The sequence below is a fragment of the Equus quagga genome, chromosome 11 (assembly GCF_021613505.1).
Source record: "Equus quagga isolate Etosha38 chromosome 11, UCLA_HA_Equagga_1.0, whole genome shotgun sequence".
NCBI classification, from domain to species: Eukaryota; Metazoa; Chordata; class Mammalia; order Perissodactyla; family Equidae; genus Equus; species Equus quagga.
Genome location: NC_060277.1, coordinates 70,760,182 through 70,780,715, shown reverse-complemented (window position 1 = coordinate 70,780,715; position 20,534 = coordinate 70,760,182). Strand labels below are relative to the sequence as shown.

Sequence of the window (20,534 nt, the reverse complement as noted above, 5' to 3'; positions counted from 1 at the left end):
GGACATTGTATGTAAGACATGTAATGTACTTAAGTTTGTTTTAAAAACAAGTATTGATTATGTCTAGAAGACTATGCAGGGGATGTGTGTTTATAGGTAGATTATCTCTGAAGGAATATACAAAACACTGGTAAAGTGGTTGCCTCTGGGAAGGAATATTGGGTTCAGTGGTGGAAACTGAGTACATACTTTATTGTGTAATTATATATTTAAAGTTTGTTTAATCTTGTGTATATATTAACTTTTAAATTATTTAAATAAATGTAAAATATTTTAAAAGAAATCCCAAGCAAACAACTATTTTGATCACAGTGGGACTTACTGCTCAAAAAAACCCTGAGAGACATTGGAATATGTTGCCTTAGGACAGAGGTAGATGATTTTCTCTTTGAAAGAATATAAGGAGAGTGTGAAAAGGTATCTACTAATTGATCTTCTCTAACCTTCAAGTTCTTTCTAATTCTAAATGAATGTCTTGTTCTATGATACATACTAAGTTTGCGGCTTGTGCCTTTTTTTCACCCACTCTAATGTTTGAAAATTACATCTAATATTAAGATACTTAATTATAGTTTTATGAGAACATTTCTCTTTGCAAAATTTTTCAGTTGCTAATCATTGAGTATCTATTAGCATAACAAGTAGTAAGGGAAAGCTAAACGTAAACATGAACAAAATTGGTGATTACCATCACAAATTGATACCTAATTACATAAGCCATATCTTGATCTATAGAGTGCCTGCAGCTCATAAGGTAAGCAACACATTAGCAACTTACAACTAAAAGCTCAAGAATATTATAATATTGTAGATGTACTATGGCAGGGCTAAATGTTTTAGAGGCTTTTTTTGGGAGGGGTTCCTTTTTGTGAAATACTTGTATGATTTGGAAGGGAGTACTCTTAAAAGAAGTGTCTTAAGATTTATGACATTTTAAGTAAAATATTATTTCTTAAAAATAGAACTGAGGTTTTAAGAAGGATTTGAATTTGTTTTCTTTCAGAAATCGAGCTATAGCAGATTATCTTCGTTCAAATGGCTATGAAGAGGCATATTCTGTTTTTAAAAAGGAAGCTGAATTAGATATGGTATGTTTGACTTTTTACAATTATTCATAGTACAATTAATGAGTGGATTTTACTCAAATGTCAGTAGTTACCAGTCACCTTAATTAAATTATTCACAAATCTTATCTTTTGTTATTGCTGTTGATTTGGCACTAAACTTGGTTTTAACCCCTATTTTTTGTATAGTCAGATTTTTAGTAACATTTGGGCGTAAAGATGAATGGTGTGTATGGCTTGAACTATCGTAGTTGAGCCGTTTTTTAAAAGGTCCTCTTTTTTCTCTAGAATGAAGAATTAGATAAGAAATATGCTGGTCTTTTGGAAAAAAAATGGACATCTGTTATTAGATTACAAAAGAAGGTAACTAAGTCTTTTTTTCTTTGAAGTTAGTTGTATTTGGAGTGTTCTCGTGTAAATGCTTTCTGAAAATATTAACACATTATTCTTCTGCATTAATAATTATATTTAATCTTGAAAAGGCAAATAAAAATACATTTCTATACATTAAAAAAATACTTTGACCTAGACAGATCATTGCTGATACATGCTAGCTCATGCAATTGGAATACTGGCTGGGTTGAATTTACATAACTCTGACTTCGAGGAATTGATACTGAAAGAACTCATTTGTGCACTTAGATGTGAAGAATGCATGGAGCCATTATGCTGGGAAAACAGCACTAAAGTGTACTCTTAGACAAGTCATTGTCATCTCTAATCTTCTGTAAAGTGAAGGCAATAAGTAATATTCTGGTCCTAGAATTTATACTTTTAGTAGACAAAGATAGAATAAATAAATAACGTTGTTATAATACGAGTTAATCCATAAAAGCTCTTAGAAAAGTGCCCAGCACATAGATGCTCAGTGAATGTTAGCTTTTATTATGAATATTATTATTATTAACGTGTAAGGTAAACTGTGGTTTGGAAAGAATTTACTAAGAGTAGCAGACTTACAGGGACCAAGGCAGGCACTCTGCTCTTGCTCTAATTAGTAGATATAAATGGAAATTTTTCTTTGATTTAGGTAGTTAAGACACAGTTGTACTGAATTTTTCTCAATTTTCACTTTTGTCAGACCTTTAAAATTTTAGTGGTATATAATATAGATAATTTTCAATTAAATTTGACAAATGCATTGTAAATTACTGAAAATTATTTAAAAATATCACATGATATTTTTATTGGAATCTGTCTGTACATAATCTTTGTTCTGCTCAAGGTTATGGAATTAGAATCAAAGCTAAATGAAGCAAAAGAAGAATTTACGTCGGGTGGACCGCTTGGTCAGAAACGAGACCCAAAAGAATGGATTCCCCGTCCACCAGAAAAATATGCATTGAGTGGTCATAGGAGTCCAGTCACTCGAGTCATTTTCCATCCTGTGTTCAGTGTTATGGTCTCTGCTTCAGAGGATGCTACAATTAAGGTAGTTTTTTCAAAATTGGAAGATGTGTAATAGGATAATTGTTTAAAGCAGATTTAAAGTTAATCAAGTGAAAGAAATAAAAAGATCTTGAAAATTAGGACCTAAGCAGAGGCACCCTTTGAAACTGTGTGATTGGTTCTAATCTTTAAAAGACAGAATTAGAATAAAATTTCATTGTAGCTCCTGAGAGGCAACCTGCCAAATAAGTTCACTGATGAATTTGAGAAAATTGGATGCCACTAATTTAGTGTTGGACAGTAGGTCACCAGGTGCTTGAATAATTTTTGTTATTGGAGAATGAAGATATAAGTGTGTGCCTTACTTTTTAAGCAGAGGTGATAGATGAAAATATAGAATACAAAACTAGTAATTCAGGGGGTAAATATATTCTGCGAAAGAATTCAGTAAGGATCTATTTGAATTGGACTCTCCTTGATGTGTTTAATATTGGCTTTATTCCAAACTAAATAGCAGTCTTCTCCAGGGATGTGGGAATGTAGGAACCTTCACTTTATAAGTTACGTATTTCTCTTATTTTCATACTTTTCATAAGCATATACATTTTAATGTTTATCTTTTAATCAGAAAAGAACGGTTGCTTTTATAATTTCCTTTGATCCAGACACAATACAACATTGTATAAATCACCTGCAGAAAGATAAGTAAAATATAGTTAAAAGGTTTAGGTAGGTTTCTCGATTCAAAGACTTATTTCAGATTAAGTTGTAGATTTTGAGTTTTATTTGTAGAAGTATAACTAAGAAAAAGTGAGTAGATTGTTAAGATTGTATATATCACATAGCAGCAGTCCAGCATAAAATGCAGGAATGACTTAAATGTCACTATATCTAACCTGTTCTTCAAATTAAGCTTTGTTTTTTATGTTTTCCTTGTGTGGTTTCTTCAGTTTCTAAATCAGTGGCTTCCTTCCATCCTGTGGGCTGGTGATCCATGAGGCAGGCTGCAGAGTAATTGGAAGAGAGTCTTAAATTCCTGTGTGCATCACATATTTCTGTAGGCTGAGATAATACCATGCCTAATAATATAGTGCTATTTTTCTAATGTACTTAGATATGTATTTAAATTACTGATTTCATGATATTCTTGTGTACTAAAAAATTGCACTGCTATCATGAGACATAGGAGTGAAGGGTAGACATTCTTGAATACATTGAAAACCTGGTCTTAACTATTGGTTTTGCAGCAGTGATATTAAAGTATAAAGAAATTAAATATGCCATCTTGAAATGTATCTATTGAGTCAACTTTAAAATATTACAAATGAAAGTTTTAAAATTCTGAGGCCAGCCCCATGGCTGAATGGTTAAGTTCACACGCTCCGCTTCAGTGGCCCAGGGTTGCGCCAGTTTGAGTCCTGGACACGGACATGGCCCTGCTCATCAGGCCATGCTGAGGTGGCATCCCACATGCCACAACTAGAAGGACCCACAACTAAAACACAACTATGTACCAGGGGGCTTTGGGGAGAAAAAGGAAAAATAAAATCTTTAAAAAAAAAAATTTTACCTATAATCCTATCACATAACTCAGCAACTACTTATAGTTCTTCCTTCCATTTAGTTTTTATTTATGTGCACGCGTTTGTTTCATTAGTGAAAGGTATTTGTATTTAGTTTTGTTTCCTTTTTTGATTAAACTTATTTTAAAAATACCTTTTTTTATTTCTAATGAATGAATGATTTTGAACGGATTGCTTTATTTATATGTGCAGGCTTTATAAAGTAGTTAATGGTCAAGAGTACAGGCTCTAGGTTCAAGTCCTAACCCTGTCACTTAATAATTGATGTGAACATGGACAGATTAACTTCTTGTGCTTCTTTCCTCATCTTTAAAATGGAAATTAATTCCTGTCTCATAGGGCTTTACGGAGGGCTAAATGAGTTAGTACATAGAAACTGTTTAAAATAATGCCGGCCAGAGTATTAAGGAGTGCTCAACATCAACCGTATTTCAGCACCAGTAACAAATCTTCCTTTGGGCTTTTTAAGTTATTTCCACTCATCTGCTATCATGAATAATGTTGTTCTATCCATTTTTATACATAAAGCCTTTTTTCCTCATAAATTACCTTTGGATATTTTGTGGAATGAAAAAAACTATTTCTGCTCCCCTTCCGTGCTTTTCTTTCTTCAGTTGTGGTAAAGCTAGGTGATTTCTGAATGGTGATTATGATAGAACTACTTTTCTTAAACTCAAAGGAAAACACAAGGAATGTTTTGTAATTTTGTGGCTATCTTGGGCAAGGTGCTTGAAATGTTTAAGGCTCAATTTTCTCATTTGTTGGGAAGGGGGATTAAAAATATCTATGTCAAAAGATTCTTTTGCTTAAAATAATCTATACATAATGTATATAACAGTGTAGTGCCTGGCAGATAGATGGTAAGGGCTCAATAAACTGTAGTTAATGTTTTAGTTATCAGTAACAAAATTAAATTTTTTATTAAAAATTTTTCTTGTGTATCTGGTAAATACAACAGGTTTCTTCCTTTTAGAGCCATTCATTTACATCGTCAATATTTGAACTATAATAATTTAGGAAAAGTGATTGAAGATAGGTATTTGGAATAGTTCATGACTTTTTAATTGCATCATTTAAATTTTTGAAATGTTATTTATGGTTGTCATTGAGAAACTAATTTTTAAATACTTTAAAAACTTAACAGAAAAGAAAACTTTGAAAAATATGTTCAACTAATAAAGCAGGTAAAGAGGATTGCTAACTTTAATATACAAAGTTCAAACAAATATGAAAAACAATACCATCTTAATAGAAAAATGGACTGTAACATGACATGAGCAGACAGTTCGTAGAAGAAGAAAAATGGCTAATCAACAATAACAAAAATTTTGGTCTCATTACTAATAGTAGAAGAAATGTAAATTAAAATGACAATATATGTCAAATCTGCCAAGATATTTTCCTTTTTAAATGAGAATTCCCAGTGGTGATGAGAATTTGATGAAGCAGGATTCTCATTACATTTGATACAATCTTATGGGAGAATAATTTAGAGTATATGAAAGGCTGGAAAGTTTATACTTTTTGACAAAAAATTTTTTTCACCATCATTGTATGACCCAAGTATTGCAAAATGAGGACAGATATTTTTCCGTATTCAAAGATTTTTACTATGTTTTCTGTAATTATGAAAAATTTTAGCCAAAGATAGGAATTCCTTTAAAAAGAATGTTTGCTAAGTTTTTAATGGCATAGAAATGTCCTTATGGTAAGCAAAGGGAAAATGGGATGATGAAGTCACTTTACTTAAAAAAAAAAAGAGCATACAAAAAAAGGGAAAAACCATGCCATTGGTAGGATAATGGATGTTTTTTATTGCCTTTATATCAGTACATTATAGATTTTTTATCATGAGCATTTATCACTTTTATAATCATATAAAGGTAAATATAAAGTCAAGAAAAAATAAAATTTATATGCATTCTTGACATTTATAAACTAACACTAAAGTGCCCTGTTTGCTCACCATTTATAAAAGAGACAGTTTGCTTTCTGGGTATATTTTAGAAAAAATGCTTTAGTGTTTTTTAATGAACACATGGAAAGAAAATTAACTGAAACTGAAATGAACTTCATGATGACACCTTATTTATTTTCAGTATGTAAGATGCTCATCTGAGCTCTTGTTAAAATTAAACATTTAAATACTAAAATGAGACAAAGATATTACAAAAAAAGAAAACTATAGACCAGTATAATACCATTCATGAACACAGGTGCAAAATCCTAAACAAACTATAAGCAAATTGAATTCAACAATTCATAGAAAGAATAATTAATATGTCATAACCGAATAGGGTTTATCCCAGAATGCAAGATTGGTTCCACATTTGAAAATCAATCAGTATGATATACCATATCAACAAAAAACCACAATAGTTTCAGAAAAAGCGTTTGACAAAATTCCAACATCATTCATGATAAAAACTCTATAAACAAGCTAGGAAGGGAGCTTCCTTAACCTGATAAAATATCAGATATCAGAAAAACCTGCAGTGGACATAGTACTTACTTAATGGTGGAAAACTGATTGCTTTTCCCCTGAGATCAGGAACTAAGGCCAGGATGTCTGGTTTCAATCACTTAGGTTCACCTTTGTACGGGAGTGCCTAGCCAGTGCAGTAAGGAAGAAGAAGAAAATAAAAGGCATACAAATTGGAAAGGAAGAAATGAAACTGTCATTATTTGTAGACAACATGATCTTCTATGTAGAAATCCCACAGAATCTACAAAAAAGCTACTAGAACTGTGACTGAGTTTAACAGAATCACAGGATACAGGGTCAATATACGAAGAGTAATTGTATTTGTACAAACTAGCAATGAATAATTTAAAATTGAAATTTTAAAATGCCACATAAAGTAGCATCAGAAAACCCAAAAATACTTGAGGATAAATATAACAAAATATGCACAAAATTAAACATAAAGTAATCACTTTTCATGTAAAACTTTCACTTTTTTATATTGGGAAGAGTACATAAGTTTCTATAAAAGAAATGTATTTAGAAGATAGTTTATTTATTTGAAGATTTTATTTTCTTCCTTTTTCTCCCCAAAGCTCCCCGATACATAGTTGTGTATTTTTAGTTGTGGGTCCTTCTAGTTGTGGCATGTGGGACGCTGCTTCAGCGTGGCCTGATGAGCAGTGCCATGTCTGCGCCCAGGATTCGAACTGGCGAAACCCTGGGCCGCCAAAGCGGAGTGTGCAAACCTAACCACTTGGCCACGGTGGCAACCCCAGACAGTTTATTTTTTTAGGTGTGTTTTTTTATGTAATTGTGATTACATGTGTATAATTGTGTTCTTTTTTATGTAACATTATTGTATATGTGCCATAAATTCCTTATAGTTGCAAAATTTATATCTACTTAGCCATTCCCCTAATGTTAGATGCTTAGATTATTTCCAAGTTTTCAAGATGCATTTTCTAAATTTCTCTAAATTGGTTGAAATAGACCCTACCACAGATAAATTTGAACTTATTATGGGAAGAATGGAATCAATCATTTGATTTTAGAGCATGTAATTGATGTTGATTAAAGATTGAGCTTCAGGCTAGCATTTGCCCTCTAGAATGAAAGTTTGATGTGTTCTTCAGATCTGTGGCTGTTTATTTTTCTTGATAGTTCCTTATTTCTATTATCAGAAAAATTAGCTTTTAAAAATGTGACTGCAACTTCACTTTACATCGAAATGACATACGCTTTTTGTTAACCTGTTATTCATGGACAGTTACATCTTGTGAAGTCTTTCTTTGGCTTCTTAGATATCTGAGCTCTGCTTGTCTAGTAGAATTAAGTATTCCTTTATTCCCCTAATATTCTCTATATAAATGCCTGTCATATCCCCCTGAAACTTTTTTTTCCCCCACTTAAATTTACTTGGTTTCATGTCTGTTGCCTGCTGTCAGACTGGGACGAGACTTTGGCTTGTGGCTTTATATATCTAATCATTAGCATAATTAGGTATATAGTGAATGCTTAATAAATATGGTACTAGAGGTCTGTTTTAATAATCACAACATCAATTTTCTCTGTACAGAGAAGACCAGTTTGTACTTGAAGATGTGGTATTTCTAAGACAGTTACCCTCTGTCGCTTGCTCAGTTAATTAGTGAATAAGGTGCCTGACTGGCCTGTAGAGTGCAGATGTGAAATGAGAAAGGAGTGATGGGTTGATGTTAATCAGTTTTCTGTTCACTTGTCAGGTGTGGGATTATGAGACTGGAGACTTTGAACGAACTCTTAAGGGCCACACAGACTCTGTACAGGATATTTCATTTGACCACAGTGGCAAGCTTCTGGCTTCCTGTTCTGCAGATATGACCATTAAACTATGGGATTTTCAGGGCTTTGAATGCATCAGAACCATGCACGGTAAGGGGTAGAGGACAGTATCTTGATACTGATTTCTAACATGGCATTCTGGAGAGAAGAAGAGTATTGTTTTCTAACAATGTGCAGGTTCCCTACATTCAATTCTTTTTTTTTTTTTTTGAGGAAGATTAGCCCTGAGCAAACTACTGCTGCCAGTCCTCCTCTGTTTGCTAAGGAAGACTGGCCCTGAGCTAATGTCTATGCCCGTCTTCCTCTGCTTTATATGTGGGACGCCTGCCACAGCATGGCATGCCAAGTGGTGCCATGTCCGCACCCGGGATCCGAACTGGGGAACCCCAGGCCGCCAAGAAGCGGAACGTGCGCGCACTTAACCACTGCGCCACCGGGCCGGCCCCCCTACATTCAATTCTTAATTGTATTGGTGGAGGAGCATGTAATATGTCATCCAAAGATAAGCCGCAGCAGTTGAGAGTTGTTTCTGTTAGGAGATTTTAGGTATCTCTTAGTGATTTACATAAAATATTTAATTTGTTTCCACAAATATTTTTTTGATAAAAACTCCTAGGACATTTATCTATCCTTGAGGAAAAGAGAAAATGAAATTATTGGATTTTTTTTAATTTTTCTCAGTAGAGAAACTGAAATCCAGAGAAAGTAGATATAATAAAAGCTGGAACCCAGATTCCCTTGCTCACTTTTTAATGTTCCACATACTCTATCGTCTCGTTGTTAAGTTGATTTTCCAGGTCTTGTTGAGGAGACTATTCTCTTTAGCTTTGTGGAAAGAACATGCGCTTTGGAATAGGATAGCTGGGTTCAAATTCCTGCTTGTTTACTTATGGCATTAGGAAATTTTAACCTCTTTGATTGCAAAGTAGAGGTCATAATCTCTAAGTGTAGGCTTTTTGTGAGGATAAAATGAGATTGTGTACTTACATCATCTTGGTTTAGTACCTGGCACATAGAAGGTGCTCACTAAATAAGGTTTTTTGTTGTTTCTGTAAACATGATGAAATTTGAATGTTTGGATTTTATATAAGGAACACATACTGTGTTAAGTAATAAATTTTTTTTAATAGATATCCAGTAATGTTAGCATGTGAGTAAGCTGTGATTACCTAGAGAGTATAATTTTGAAGAGTATGTTTTCCCCCTCACATTAAATGCGTTTGGGGAGCTTACCAATTAAAGGAATTCTATTGACTCCTTTTGTAAAATCTGGTATTTGTTTCTTTAAATAGCCTGTACCTTGTTGCTTTAACTTAAAGAAGGAAAGAGTTCTTTCCAACCATTTTATATTCCTTAAAATAATATGATATTTATGAGAACTCTGGGGCTTTTTCCTCAAAGGATAGCTAATTAGGAATGTGAATAATGTGTATGGAATGATCCGTTTTTTTTACCCCCATGAACATCAACAACAAAAAGAGATCGTTTTCAACCTCTCTTTAAAGTGTATAACCAAATTCCCATTTTTCTTAGCCATTCTGTTTAGCTTTGTAAATCTTATTTCTATCTTAGAATATCGACCATGGAAAATTTTGTGTTTTTCTGGTGTTCAGATGTAGATCTTCAGCATATTAATATATTCAAATGCTGATGATACTGATGCCTTGTGATTTTAAAACAATTGGACAGCTTGAAATTTAATCATAATGAGCTGGCTACTTACTTCATTGTGAATTATTTTATTAAGTTACTAATTCCTTAACTATTTTGTGTAAATCTAAGTTTATCAAATTTATATAAAGCCCAGTGTATTTTAAATTGCTCTGATATTTGAAATTCCATGGTGAAATCTCATGGTAAACTAGGGTTTAATTGCTCTTGGTGGTGTATCACTTAATACATTGCTGTATTATATTTTAGGCCATGACCACAATGTTTCTTCAGTAGCCATCATGCCCAATGGAGATCATATAGTGTCTGCCTCAAGGGATAAAACTATAAAAATGTGGGAAGTACAAACCGGGTAAGTAGATTTAGTTGAAAAGGCATCAGCTAAAGAGATATTAAACAAAAAAAACAAAATTGTGTTCTGAATGTTCCAGTTGTTTTGGCTTTAACCCAGAATGATCACCTTGACCATTGTATTATATACTTTAAAACTAAGTTTTGATCTCTGAATCTCTCCCAAAAAGGAACAGAGAAATTATAAAAAGGAACTATGTCCTTGAGAGCCATTTTCTGTGCCATGGTTTATTTTCTCTGTGGTCTTCTTTTAGGTGGTTTCTCTGTGGGTTGAAATAAAATTAAATAACATTTGTGCAGGTATGCTCCTATTAGGCTTACTTTGATTGTGCTTAGAATTACACATGATTGTTATAATAAAATCTTAACCTACTGGTTTTACCCAGAGTAGTAGAGCTTGCCTTTTTCCCAACATGCCTAGAAATATTTTTGTTAGGTTTATTGCGTGTATTTAGTTTTGAAAGATTTTATTTCTCTGTATGTTTTACCTTGTAGATTGTGTTGATTTGGTTAGCTTTTTAATGATACTTCCATCAGCTTATTTTTAACTGAGGTTTAATTTTCTAGCCTGTCCTCATCTTTTATTAACCAGGAATGTACATTTATTCTGTTGACTTGCATACAGTTTCTCTAACCTGGTGCCATTCTCTTTATTCCAGTGTGTAGCTAGTTTTGTATCACTTCTGGGAAGTGTCCCATTGATTGCCATTCATAATGTAAATTATTACTTATTTTGACAGCTACTGTGTGAAGACATTCACAGGACACAGAGAATGGGTACGTATGGTGCGGCCAAATCAGGATGGCACTCTGATAGCCAGCTGTTCCAATGACCAGACTGTGCGCGTATGGGTCGTAGCAACAAAGGAATGCAAGGCTGAGCTTCGAGAACATGAGCATGTGGTAGAATGCATTTCCTGGGCTCCAGAAAGCTCATATTCTTCCATCTCTGAAGCAACAGGATCTGAGGTACTGTGTGATTTACATGTCACTTCATGATTTTATTGCTAATATCTCAGAACCTTAGATAACTTTTTTAGGGCCATTAATACATTAAAAGTCTGCATCCCAGAATTCTGAATCTTGAAACGCTTTGCTCTTTCCACCTTGCAGATGTGTTTATATTTTTTAACCAGTGATTATTATTGCTGTCAGCTGATGATTGATGGGGACGGGGAGTCTCCTGAAGAGTGAAAGTAGTCATTTAAATTTATCAGAAATACCAGTGTTATAAGAGTCTACCAATGCAAAATAAAACTTACAGGAGAGGTTAAACTTATCTTTTAGAAGAATAGCCTTCTTTAATGAACATAGTTATTTTATTTATAAATTTATGGTGAAATGCAGTTCAGTATTTAAGTATTTGTTTTACCTTGAATATTTCTTAGGAAGGCCTGTGATATTATCCCTTGATCCTGAGAAGCACTGGCTGAGTCTGGAGTTTTATTGTGTTTCTTCATGATTCTTAATTTGTGCTCTTATGATTTTATTCTTTATGATTAATACCTTAAAAATTATAGAATATTATTTCTGTGAAGAAGTTGTGTGAGCCAAAATTGACCACATTTCTTTTCTATAGAGAGCTTCTATCATGGGTTTGTTAAGATTACATTTTAATAAATGAAGGAGGAGAATCTTTTTCCCCCTAAACATTATTTTTCTAAATGAAATTGTATTGTAATTAATCTCTTTTATTTTGGCTGGCTGACTGCATTTTTCAATTTTCAATTTTTTTTTTTTACTGCCCTCTGGTGGTGGTTACTTACCAATATGTCATAAATTTGGTTCTGGCTGGACTTTATATAAAGGCTGAATTAAATAGTTTTTAAATCCTTCTTGATTACACAAGTCTTGAGCAGTAAATTTATCATCCGTTGGTGTTGTAGAACCTGAATATTAGCCTAAGTAGTGATTTTCTATTTTTATATTTGTTATCTCAGTCCTTCTGTATAGCCTAGGTATGTCAAAAGACTTGTGCATTTCAGTAGAGAGAAGCAAGATGAATAAGTCCTGGAGAACTAATGCACAGCATGGTGGTTATAGTTAACAATACCCTATTGTATACTTGAAATTTGCTAAGAGAGTAGATCTTAAGTGTTCTCACCACCAAGAAAGGGGTGGGGGTAGTTATGTGAGGTGATGAGTATGTTAAGTAGGATGATTTTGCTGACCATTTTGCAGTGTTTACGTATCTCAAAACATCAAGTTGTATGCCCTGTATATATATAATTTTTGTCACAAAATGCATTTTTACAAAATTGGAAATAAAGATCATTGCTAGGTAGAAGTCATTTGAAATCCTTACCTAACTTCTTGCATGGGAAACTTAGTTTTTATATGTTTTCTATAGACTAAAAAAAGTGGCAAACCTGGGCCATTCTTACTGTCTGGATCCAGAGACAAGACTATTAAGATGTGGGACGTCAGTACTGGCATGTGCCTTATGACCCTTGTAAGTTTGCATAATCTCACTGCTTCTTTCACCTGTTTACTATGTTTATATGCTATGTATATACACTATATATTTTGGGGCTAAATGCCTTGTGACATCTTATTAAATAATTTGAATTATTCTGGGCTTTAAAATAACTTCTTTGTAAGGATACTTTTTCTCTTAAACTTTTGTTGTACCATTGTTACAGTGATATGACAGTTATTCCTGTAGAATGTCATGTTCTATAAAAGATCTACCAAGCCACAGTACTGGGAGGGGGATCCTAGCTCACTGTATGTTTAAAAATTATATAATATCTCCTATGGAGGGGAAACGTTATTATTAAAGACTCATTCATTTTTGAAGCTGTTTGCTTCTCTATTTCACTATGTTTTATTTTAATATGAATGCTTTTAACTATTACCTGTTTGTTACCATTCTGAAATTAATGGTACTAGCTTTATGACTTGGAAATGTTTATTTTGTTTTCAGAGTACCTGGATTTCAGTATGAGGATATATAAATGATAATTCAAGGTTGTGGACATTCTTGTTTGCCTAAGGGAGTTCCAAGGGGATCTTTGGACATTAGTCCAGTAGCAGTTTTTGTAATTTGGTGTCCATGTTTGTTTTGGAGATTTCTTAGGTGCTCACCATACTTCGAAGTGATTGTCTCTCTGTAGGATATGACAGACGGACACTTGTGGAAGTGTCATCAAGAATTGATTAGAAAATTTGATTCTCCTCTAGTAGTAGTCTGAGCTGAGTTCAGATGTACTGTGTTGCTTTTAGAAGAGATGATCTGCAGTTCACATCAGAAAGCATGTGCTCTCCTCTTCCCTAACATTCATTTCCCTGGAGGTTTCTGGCTCCTATTTATCGGTGGAAGGGGAGTGCTTGTTTCTGCTTTATTTTGGTGTGACCACGAGACATGCAATTTGACTTTTGTTGAGTCTTCTACCTCTAATGATTGGTGACTTTCTTAGGTCACTATAATAGAACAAAGTATTTTAAATAAGGGCAAAGGCAAAATAAACCAAGGCAAAGAATATGTTGCCTTGGTTGTCTGTCTTTTTAAAATTAAAATAGCTTTTTTTTTTTGGTTCTTTTAAAAAAGCAATATGGTTATTTACATTGTACAAAAATTTAGGAGTATACAGAAAAGCTAGAAAAATAAAATAAAAATCACCCTTAGATCATTCTAGCTTATCTAATAATACCTACCAAGTATATTTTTCTAAAGTAAAGCTGTCCAGTAGAACTTATGCGATGATGTTCTGTATCTGCACTATCCAGTATGGTAGTTATGAGCCACATGTGGCTATTGAGCCTTCGAAATGTGGCTAGTGAGATGGAAGAACTGAATTGTCGATTGTGTTTAATTTTAGTTTATATTTAAATAGTCACATGTGACTAATGGTTACCCAATAGGACTGTGCAGTTCTAAACAAGCCTTTTTCTTAAATTACTGTGTAGATGAATATAGTATCTTGTTAATAAAAATGGTATCATACTGTATATACTGCTTTGCAGCACACTTTTAATTTAGACGGTATGTAACACTTGCTCATGTCATTAGATACTCTTCTTCACTGATTACATACAGTGCTTTCATGAATATCTTTGTTAACTAAATTTTTGGACACCCCCTTAATTATTTCTTAGGATAAATTGCAAGAAATGGAATTGGCTGGGACAAGGGATATAGATGGATGGATGGATGGATGATGTACAGTACATACCTGTATATCCTTCACCTAGAATTGTCTGTTAACATTTCCTTTCTGTGTGTGTGTTTTGCTGAACAATTTGAGAGTTACTTGTAGACATCATGGCTCTTGACCCCAGATATTTTAACATGTATCTCGTAAGAACAAGAGTTTTCTGGATAACCACAATAAAATCTCACAGTCGAGAAATTTAACATTAATACACTACATACTCAGATTTTCTCCAGTTATTCCAATAGTGTCCTTTATAACTTTATTTTAGCTTCTAATCAGGAGCCGGTCACGTATCACACATTGCATTTACTGGTCATGTATTGTTAGTTTCCAGTTTCCTTTAATATAGAAGAATTACCTAGACTTTTTTTTTCTGTCTTTTTTGACATTGACATTTTTGGTGCATGCAGTTTCGGTGTGCTTTGAGTATTACTTTACTATTTTCATAGATACTATTCAGACAGTTTATCCCTCTACTGAAGTCAAATACTTTTTTGTTTTTAAGGTGGGTCATGATAACTGGGTACGTGGAGTTCTGTTCCATTCTGGGGGGAAGTTTATTTTGAGTTGTGCTGATGACAAGACCCTACGTGTATGGGATTACAAGAACAAGAGATGCATGAAGACCCTGAATGCGCATGAACACTTTGTTACCTCCTTGGGTATGTATGAGTTATGAGGTTTCTGAGCAATTAAATTTTGGAGTGCCAGACATAACAAAGTTTTACATAACTACGTGGACTTTTCCAGGTAAGAAATGATGATGTGCTTTCAGGGCAGAATAGAGAAGACAGGTTAAAAATTTTGTGGATTCCTACCATTGTTTTAAATTCTCCTTTCCCTAACTCTCTCTCTCCATCATCAGCCTTATAATAAAAAAATTACTTTCTCCATTGCACAACATTGGTTTTGGAAACTAGAATTGTGAAGAGGATGCTTACTGACCACTCTGATGGGTAATTTTTCTCCCCTACTAGTGTGTAAGTTTCTCAAAGGAAATCTTACTCAACCTTTTTCCTCTGGCAGGTATATACTATTGTGTACTGGAAACTCAGGGAATTGTATTTAAGTTTAATGAACATCCTCAGTATCATCTGGACCTGAATGTAGAATTTAAGATAATGAATACAGTAAAATATAATACACTGGGTGTGATGGATCTAATGATAAAGATAAAACCTCAGTAGAATAGGGTTAATGCCTACCTCATAGGCTTGTTACAGGATTAAACATGAATATAAAGCGTTAGTACCGAACGTGGGACATAGTGAGTGTTGAGTAAATGGATACATTTAGGCTGTCCTTGTTAGATTTGAATGTTTATTCAGCCTTAGTTGGGATGGAGGTATTCGGGGTATTTTTATTGAGGTGTTAATATAGGAGTGAATCATTAAGTCTCAGTTTCCCTGACCCAGTTGGTAAGCTTGATTTGATACCTTCTGAGGGTGGATGTGTGGGTGTGTATAGAAAAAAAATGGGTTTTCCTGGCACTTTGACTTGCTTATTTTGTGGCTTATTAAAAATTGTATTTGGCTCAATCTGATTTTAAAATAAACCTTTTCTTTTTGTTTCAGATTTCCATAAGACGGCCCCATATGTGGTTACTGGCAGTGTAGATCAAACAGTAAAGGTGTGGGAGTGCCGTTGATTGAGTCTCATTTGGCCCCTCCTCCCTTTTTTCCTCTGGATGCACTCTGATGATACCATGGTTACCCCATTGAGCTCTGTTTAAATAAATATTGTCCTTTCATGTAAATTATTCTGGATGTAGATTGAGCTTATTAAATGTTACACACAAAGTATTCATGCATGGTGAATCCAAATTGTATACTGTAAATTTACATACGTTGTCTAGAAGTACCATAGGGTTTAAAAACCTGGGCTGGCATTGGTCACACCAGGCCTAAGAAGGCAGAAGTTGAATAAATTGAAGTAGGGCACTAAACTGAATAGTTGACAGTGTCATTTTATGTTGGATTATTAATTCCTGTTTTTCTTTCTGCTATCTGTTGGTGCCTGACTTGATGGCCTCATGTGGGGGAAAGTGGTGGTTATTAGGGCTTTTTCTGAAATGTGTATCTATGTAACATCACTTAAGTGTGCTTAATAAATCTTCTTTAAGGATGTTAGATAATAAGGCTACAATTCAAAATCTTCTGAACCATCTATGTAATTAATGGGGATTACACATTGGAATTTTTGTCATGACACATTTGCCAAATTGATAGGATACATTTGTTTTGGCAGCCTATCAAGCAAAGGCTAGTGGTATATTTATGTAAGAAAATGACTGTAAATCTCAAATAAGAAAAATCTCAGCAGCTAATAGCAAATCATTTATTTCATTTGGGTCTTAATGCTTTGTAAACAGGTTGAAAAACACTGTAATACTTTAAGCTTCTATTTTCCACACTAGACACACTTCTAGTTGTATTCTCCATACTCTTAGACTGTATAGTGATGTGACTTCCAAGTAGAATTTAATCTTCCCATTGAGTGTGTCATGGTACAAATCACTATTTGTTTTTTGATGTTTTTTAGGGATGTGCAATGTGCATTACATAATGACAGAGAAATATGGAAAAGGTTATGTTTGCCCATTTTAAGGGAGTGGGAGAAATACAGCAGTTTGTTCAACATGAAATCTGTGTTTAACTTACAAGTTAAAAAAAAGACAGGGTTTAATGGACTGCGCATAACAATGTACTGTGTTTTCACCTTTTGGTTATATATAAATGTTTATAAGTATATGGGCCTATCTGTAAGTGGATAAGTCTGTATATGTATATCACACACATACAACCTCCATGTCCTTGAGTCCTGGGTTTTTGAAGAAGTGCTAAAGCATACAAATAGAATAAATCGTGCTGTGTGGAATGCTGTGCTTTAGGGCAAACCTTTTTTGATCCTAACGCTTCTGAAAACTAGGTCTGGCTCTGGGAATTTTTCCCAGCTAAAGGAAATCACTTCCGTTATTCCCCCTGACACCCCCCGCAATCTGGCTGTTCAGCATTTTATGCATCCCTGACATACTGTATATTGTGATCCAAAGTTTCTACAAGGAGGTTTGAGAGAATTTTTATCTGTGACTTTGGAAACAATATTCCATTGAAGATTATTAATAAATAATTCCATTGCTTAGCTAACCAACTTTTTTTAAGAAAGTCATTTGAAAAGTTAACAGAACAATGAAATAACAGACAGTTTAACAAAGAAACTTATTCTGAATTGCATTTTATTCATTTGTGTAATATGTGATTTTTTAAATGTCCATTTTAGTATTTAATGGAAATTTGGTTCCTGAAAAAGACAAAGGGTTAGAGTTAACGTCCTGTAGATACACACACAGAGAATAGGCCATGTATTCACTAGAAGCAGCTTTATGTCTAGCTTGTGTCTGTCTGTCTGTTTACTTGTTTGTTTTTAATAATTCCTGAGAGATGTCTCTGGAAGGAAAAGTGTTTTAAGAACTAATGGCTATTTTTGAGGACAAAAATTACAACTTAAGCTAATTCCTTAAATATGGTAGAAGAACTTTCAGGACAATATTGCCTCACAACCCTGCTCACATTGAGAAGTTTTTTTGTTTCCCCTCAGCTGTTCTGACTGGATTTTTCTAAAAATGCTATGGAAAATATCTTTGTTCTCGTTTGCTGCTATTTCCTGTCCTATTTTAAGGAATATAAATACATAGAAATGGTGCATCTTAACATTTGTTTGTACATGTATAAATGTCTTGTATTTTAATTCATTTTTAGCATGTAGCAACACGAATTGTTTAAGGGTAAGCCACATCTAGAAATCACTCATAGATATGAACAATAAAGGAAAAAATGGTACCAATTTAGGAGGAAACAAAGCTGCTGTCCGGTGGATTTTTTCCCCTGCAGCATACAGTGACTTAAGTTGACAAAGGAGGAGAAACAATATTACTCTGTAAACAAAGTTATCCTTCCTCGGGAGAGTGCCACAGCCTGCTGCTTAGTTGAGTTACCAGACAGCCTCCTTTTAAGAAGCAGCGAACGTTGAATCTCAGGGATGGTCCTCAACTGGATCCAAATGTAATGAGCCCTGTTTGAATAATGAAGGGGGGTGGGGGAGAGTGATCCATCCACAGTCCGGACTCAGATTGGCGGAAGTTTCCTGCACTGTTGTTTGACACTGCCCTGTTGATGCCCTTTCTTCCTGTTTCTTCGTTTTCTCTGTCTGCTGTCTAACCCTGTGCCTTGCCTGGGATAAGTACAATGAGGAGGTTCCTGGTTTGGATTGTAAGTAGAGGAATTTATTAATTGGTTTAGAGGTTCACTGCTGCTTTGTCACTTTCTCAATCAGATTGGCCACTTATTTAAGAAATAAAAAGCTGGTAGAATTGCATCCTCAGATGACTGTTGACTTTTTGTGTGTGTGAAAACAGACATTCCAGTGCCGCCCTGATATAACGTGCCCAAGAAGTCCTAGCTGCACTCTGGAAAGTGCAAGCCACGGAAACTGGTTTAGACATCGCTTGGAGAATAGTTGCTTTTTGACATGGCATCTTGCACTTTAGGAGACTAAGACCGTCCTGTTTTGTCTACGTGTGGTGTGACCAATGGTGTGCCCAGAGCACTGCTCTCAAATCACTAGTGTTAGCAAGTTGTCCGGGCTGTGGAGCGCTCGTTTAGTCTTTGGAAGCTTTGGCTCTAGATCACCACGCCCAGTCTCCTTGCTGTCAGTGCCCTGCTCTCCTGTTTGCCTCTTTCTGTTTCTATGTGAACTTCCAGGTAATATCACTCATTAAATAGCTTTTTTTTTAAATTTATTAAAAAAAAACTATTTAAAAGTAAAGGATATTTGTTTTGTTGACAGTGGTGGCTTGATAATCCTTAAGCAACTGAAGTTAAAATTGTTGAATTTGGAGGAAAAGGCACTTAAAATGGTTACTCTTTCTGTCCAGCTGTATATAAGTCCAATGTGTTAATTAATCTAGATGATGCAAAGAAGAATCTCCTGGTAGAGAAGCAACGTACAAAATCGGTGAAAAAGGTTTTGGTTTTTTTTCAGTGGGGTGGGGGGAGGGCAAGCTGGATTTACAAGTCACGACTGGACTGAACTGGCCTTTTTATCTTTCCGCTGTATCATGTAAGTAGCTGCTTTCTCGTCCTGCCTGTCCTTCAGGCACCCCTAAAGCTCACTCTGAAGATGATAGAAACAAATACAAAATCTTCGAGTTAGAAGTTGATCCTGACACTGACGTGAAGGCAAGCATTGATTTCAGATGAACGTTGCAGAGATGGTCATTGGAGAAGACAGTTCCCCAGATTGTAAGAGTTAACTGAAGATATTGACACAGTTTTAAAAAATCAGTAAAGGAATGTATATAATATTGCTCTTGTGTTTTACAGTAAGATTTGTTGCTCAGACTGTGTAAAACAAAATTTATTCATGTTTTCTGCATATTAAAAAATCTTATTGTACCAATTGGTAAACTATTAAATGCCTATAAAACTAGATGTGATTTTTTTTTTTTTTTTTGGTCTCCTTGTGCACGGATTTAAAACCTTTAAAGTTGAGTCCTAATAGGAAGTGGGGCTGTCTTCAGCACCAGTCATAGAGTAAAATCAAATTGGGGACAGGGCCTTGATGGAAGGCTTTTCTTTAGGCCAGTGCCAGCACCACCTTTGCTGTCTGCTTCCTTCATCCTATTTGGAGGAAGGAGCTAGAAGTGGTGACCATAGGGGATCTTGGCGGTGGTGGGCTTATAGAGAGCCCACTAGGTCTGGCAGCTCCAGCCTGTCTTCTAAGGCCCCACCTTCCCCTCCAGTAGCCCTTTTTGGACAGTGACTCTACAGCCAGGAGTGACCTATTATAGCCTCCCTTACAAAGACCTGGCCCTCTTGTGGTCAGGGGCTAGAGATAAGGGTTCCTACCCACTTTGTTCTAGTGAATGAGCATCTTATCCTGCCCAGTGGTCTTGGATTCTTGAAGATTCTTGATAACTGTTTTACATTTTGGTTGAAATGTACCAAAAAAATCTTCACCCCAGAAGCCCCTA

General features: G+C 34.7%; 1 protein-coding gene across 4 annotated transcripts in view; it reads left to right on the top strand.

The window, feature by feature from the left end:
- Positions 1–19,990, top strand: part of PAFAH1B1 (platelet activating factor acetylhydrolase 1b regulatory subunit 1) — a 77,017-nt gene extending 57,027 nt beyond the window's left edge. For all 4 annotated transcript variants that reach the window (XM_046674537.1, XM_046674540.1, XM_046674538.1 and 1 more), the window contains 9 exons: positions 1,004–1,088; positions 1,353–1,427; positions 2,290–2,496; positions 8,246–8,414; positions 10,245–10,347; positions 11,087–11,315; positions 12,697–12,798; positions 15,009–15,165; positions 16,078–19,990. In XM_046674537.1, the coding sequence (XP_046530493.1) occupies positions 1,004–1,088; positions 1,353–1,427; positions 2,290–2,496; positions 8,246–8,414; positions 10,245–10,347; positions 11,087–11,315; positions 12,697–12,798; positions 15,009–15,165; positions 16,078–16,151 (1,201 nt within the window). In that variant the 3' untranslated portion in view covers positions 16,152–19,990. The remainder of the gene's footprint in view (positions 1–1,003; positions 1,089–1,352; positions 1,428–2,289; positions 2,497–8,245; positions 8,415–10,244; positions 10,348–11,086; positions 11,316–12,696; positions 12,799–15,008; positions 15,166–16,077) is intronic.
- The last annotated feature ends 544 nt before the right edge of the window (positions 19,991–20,534 follow it).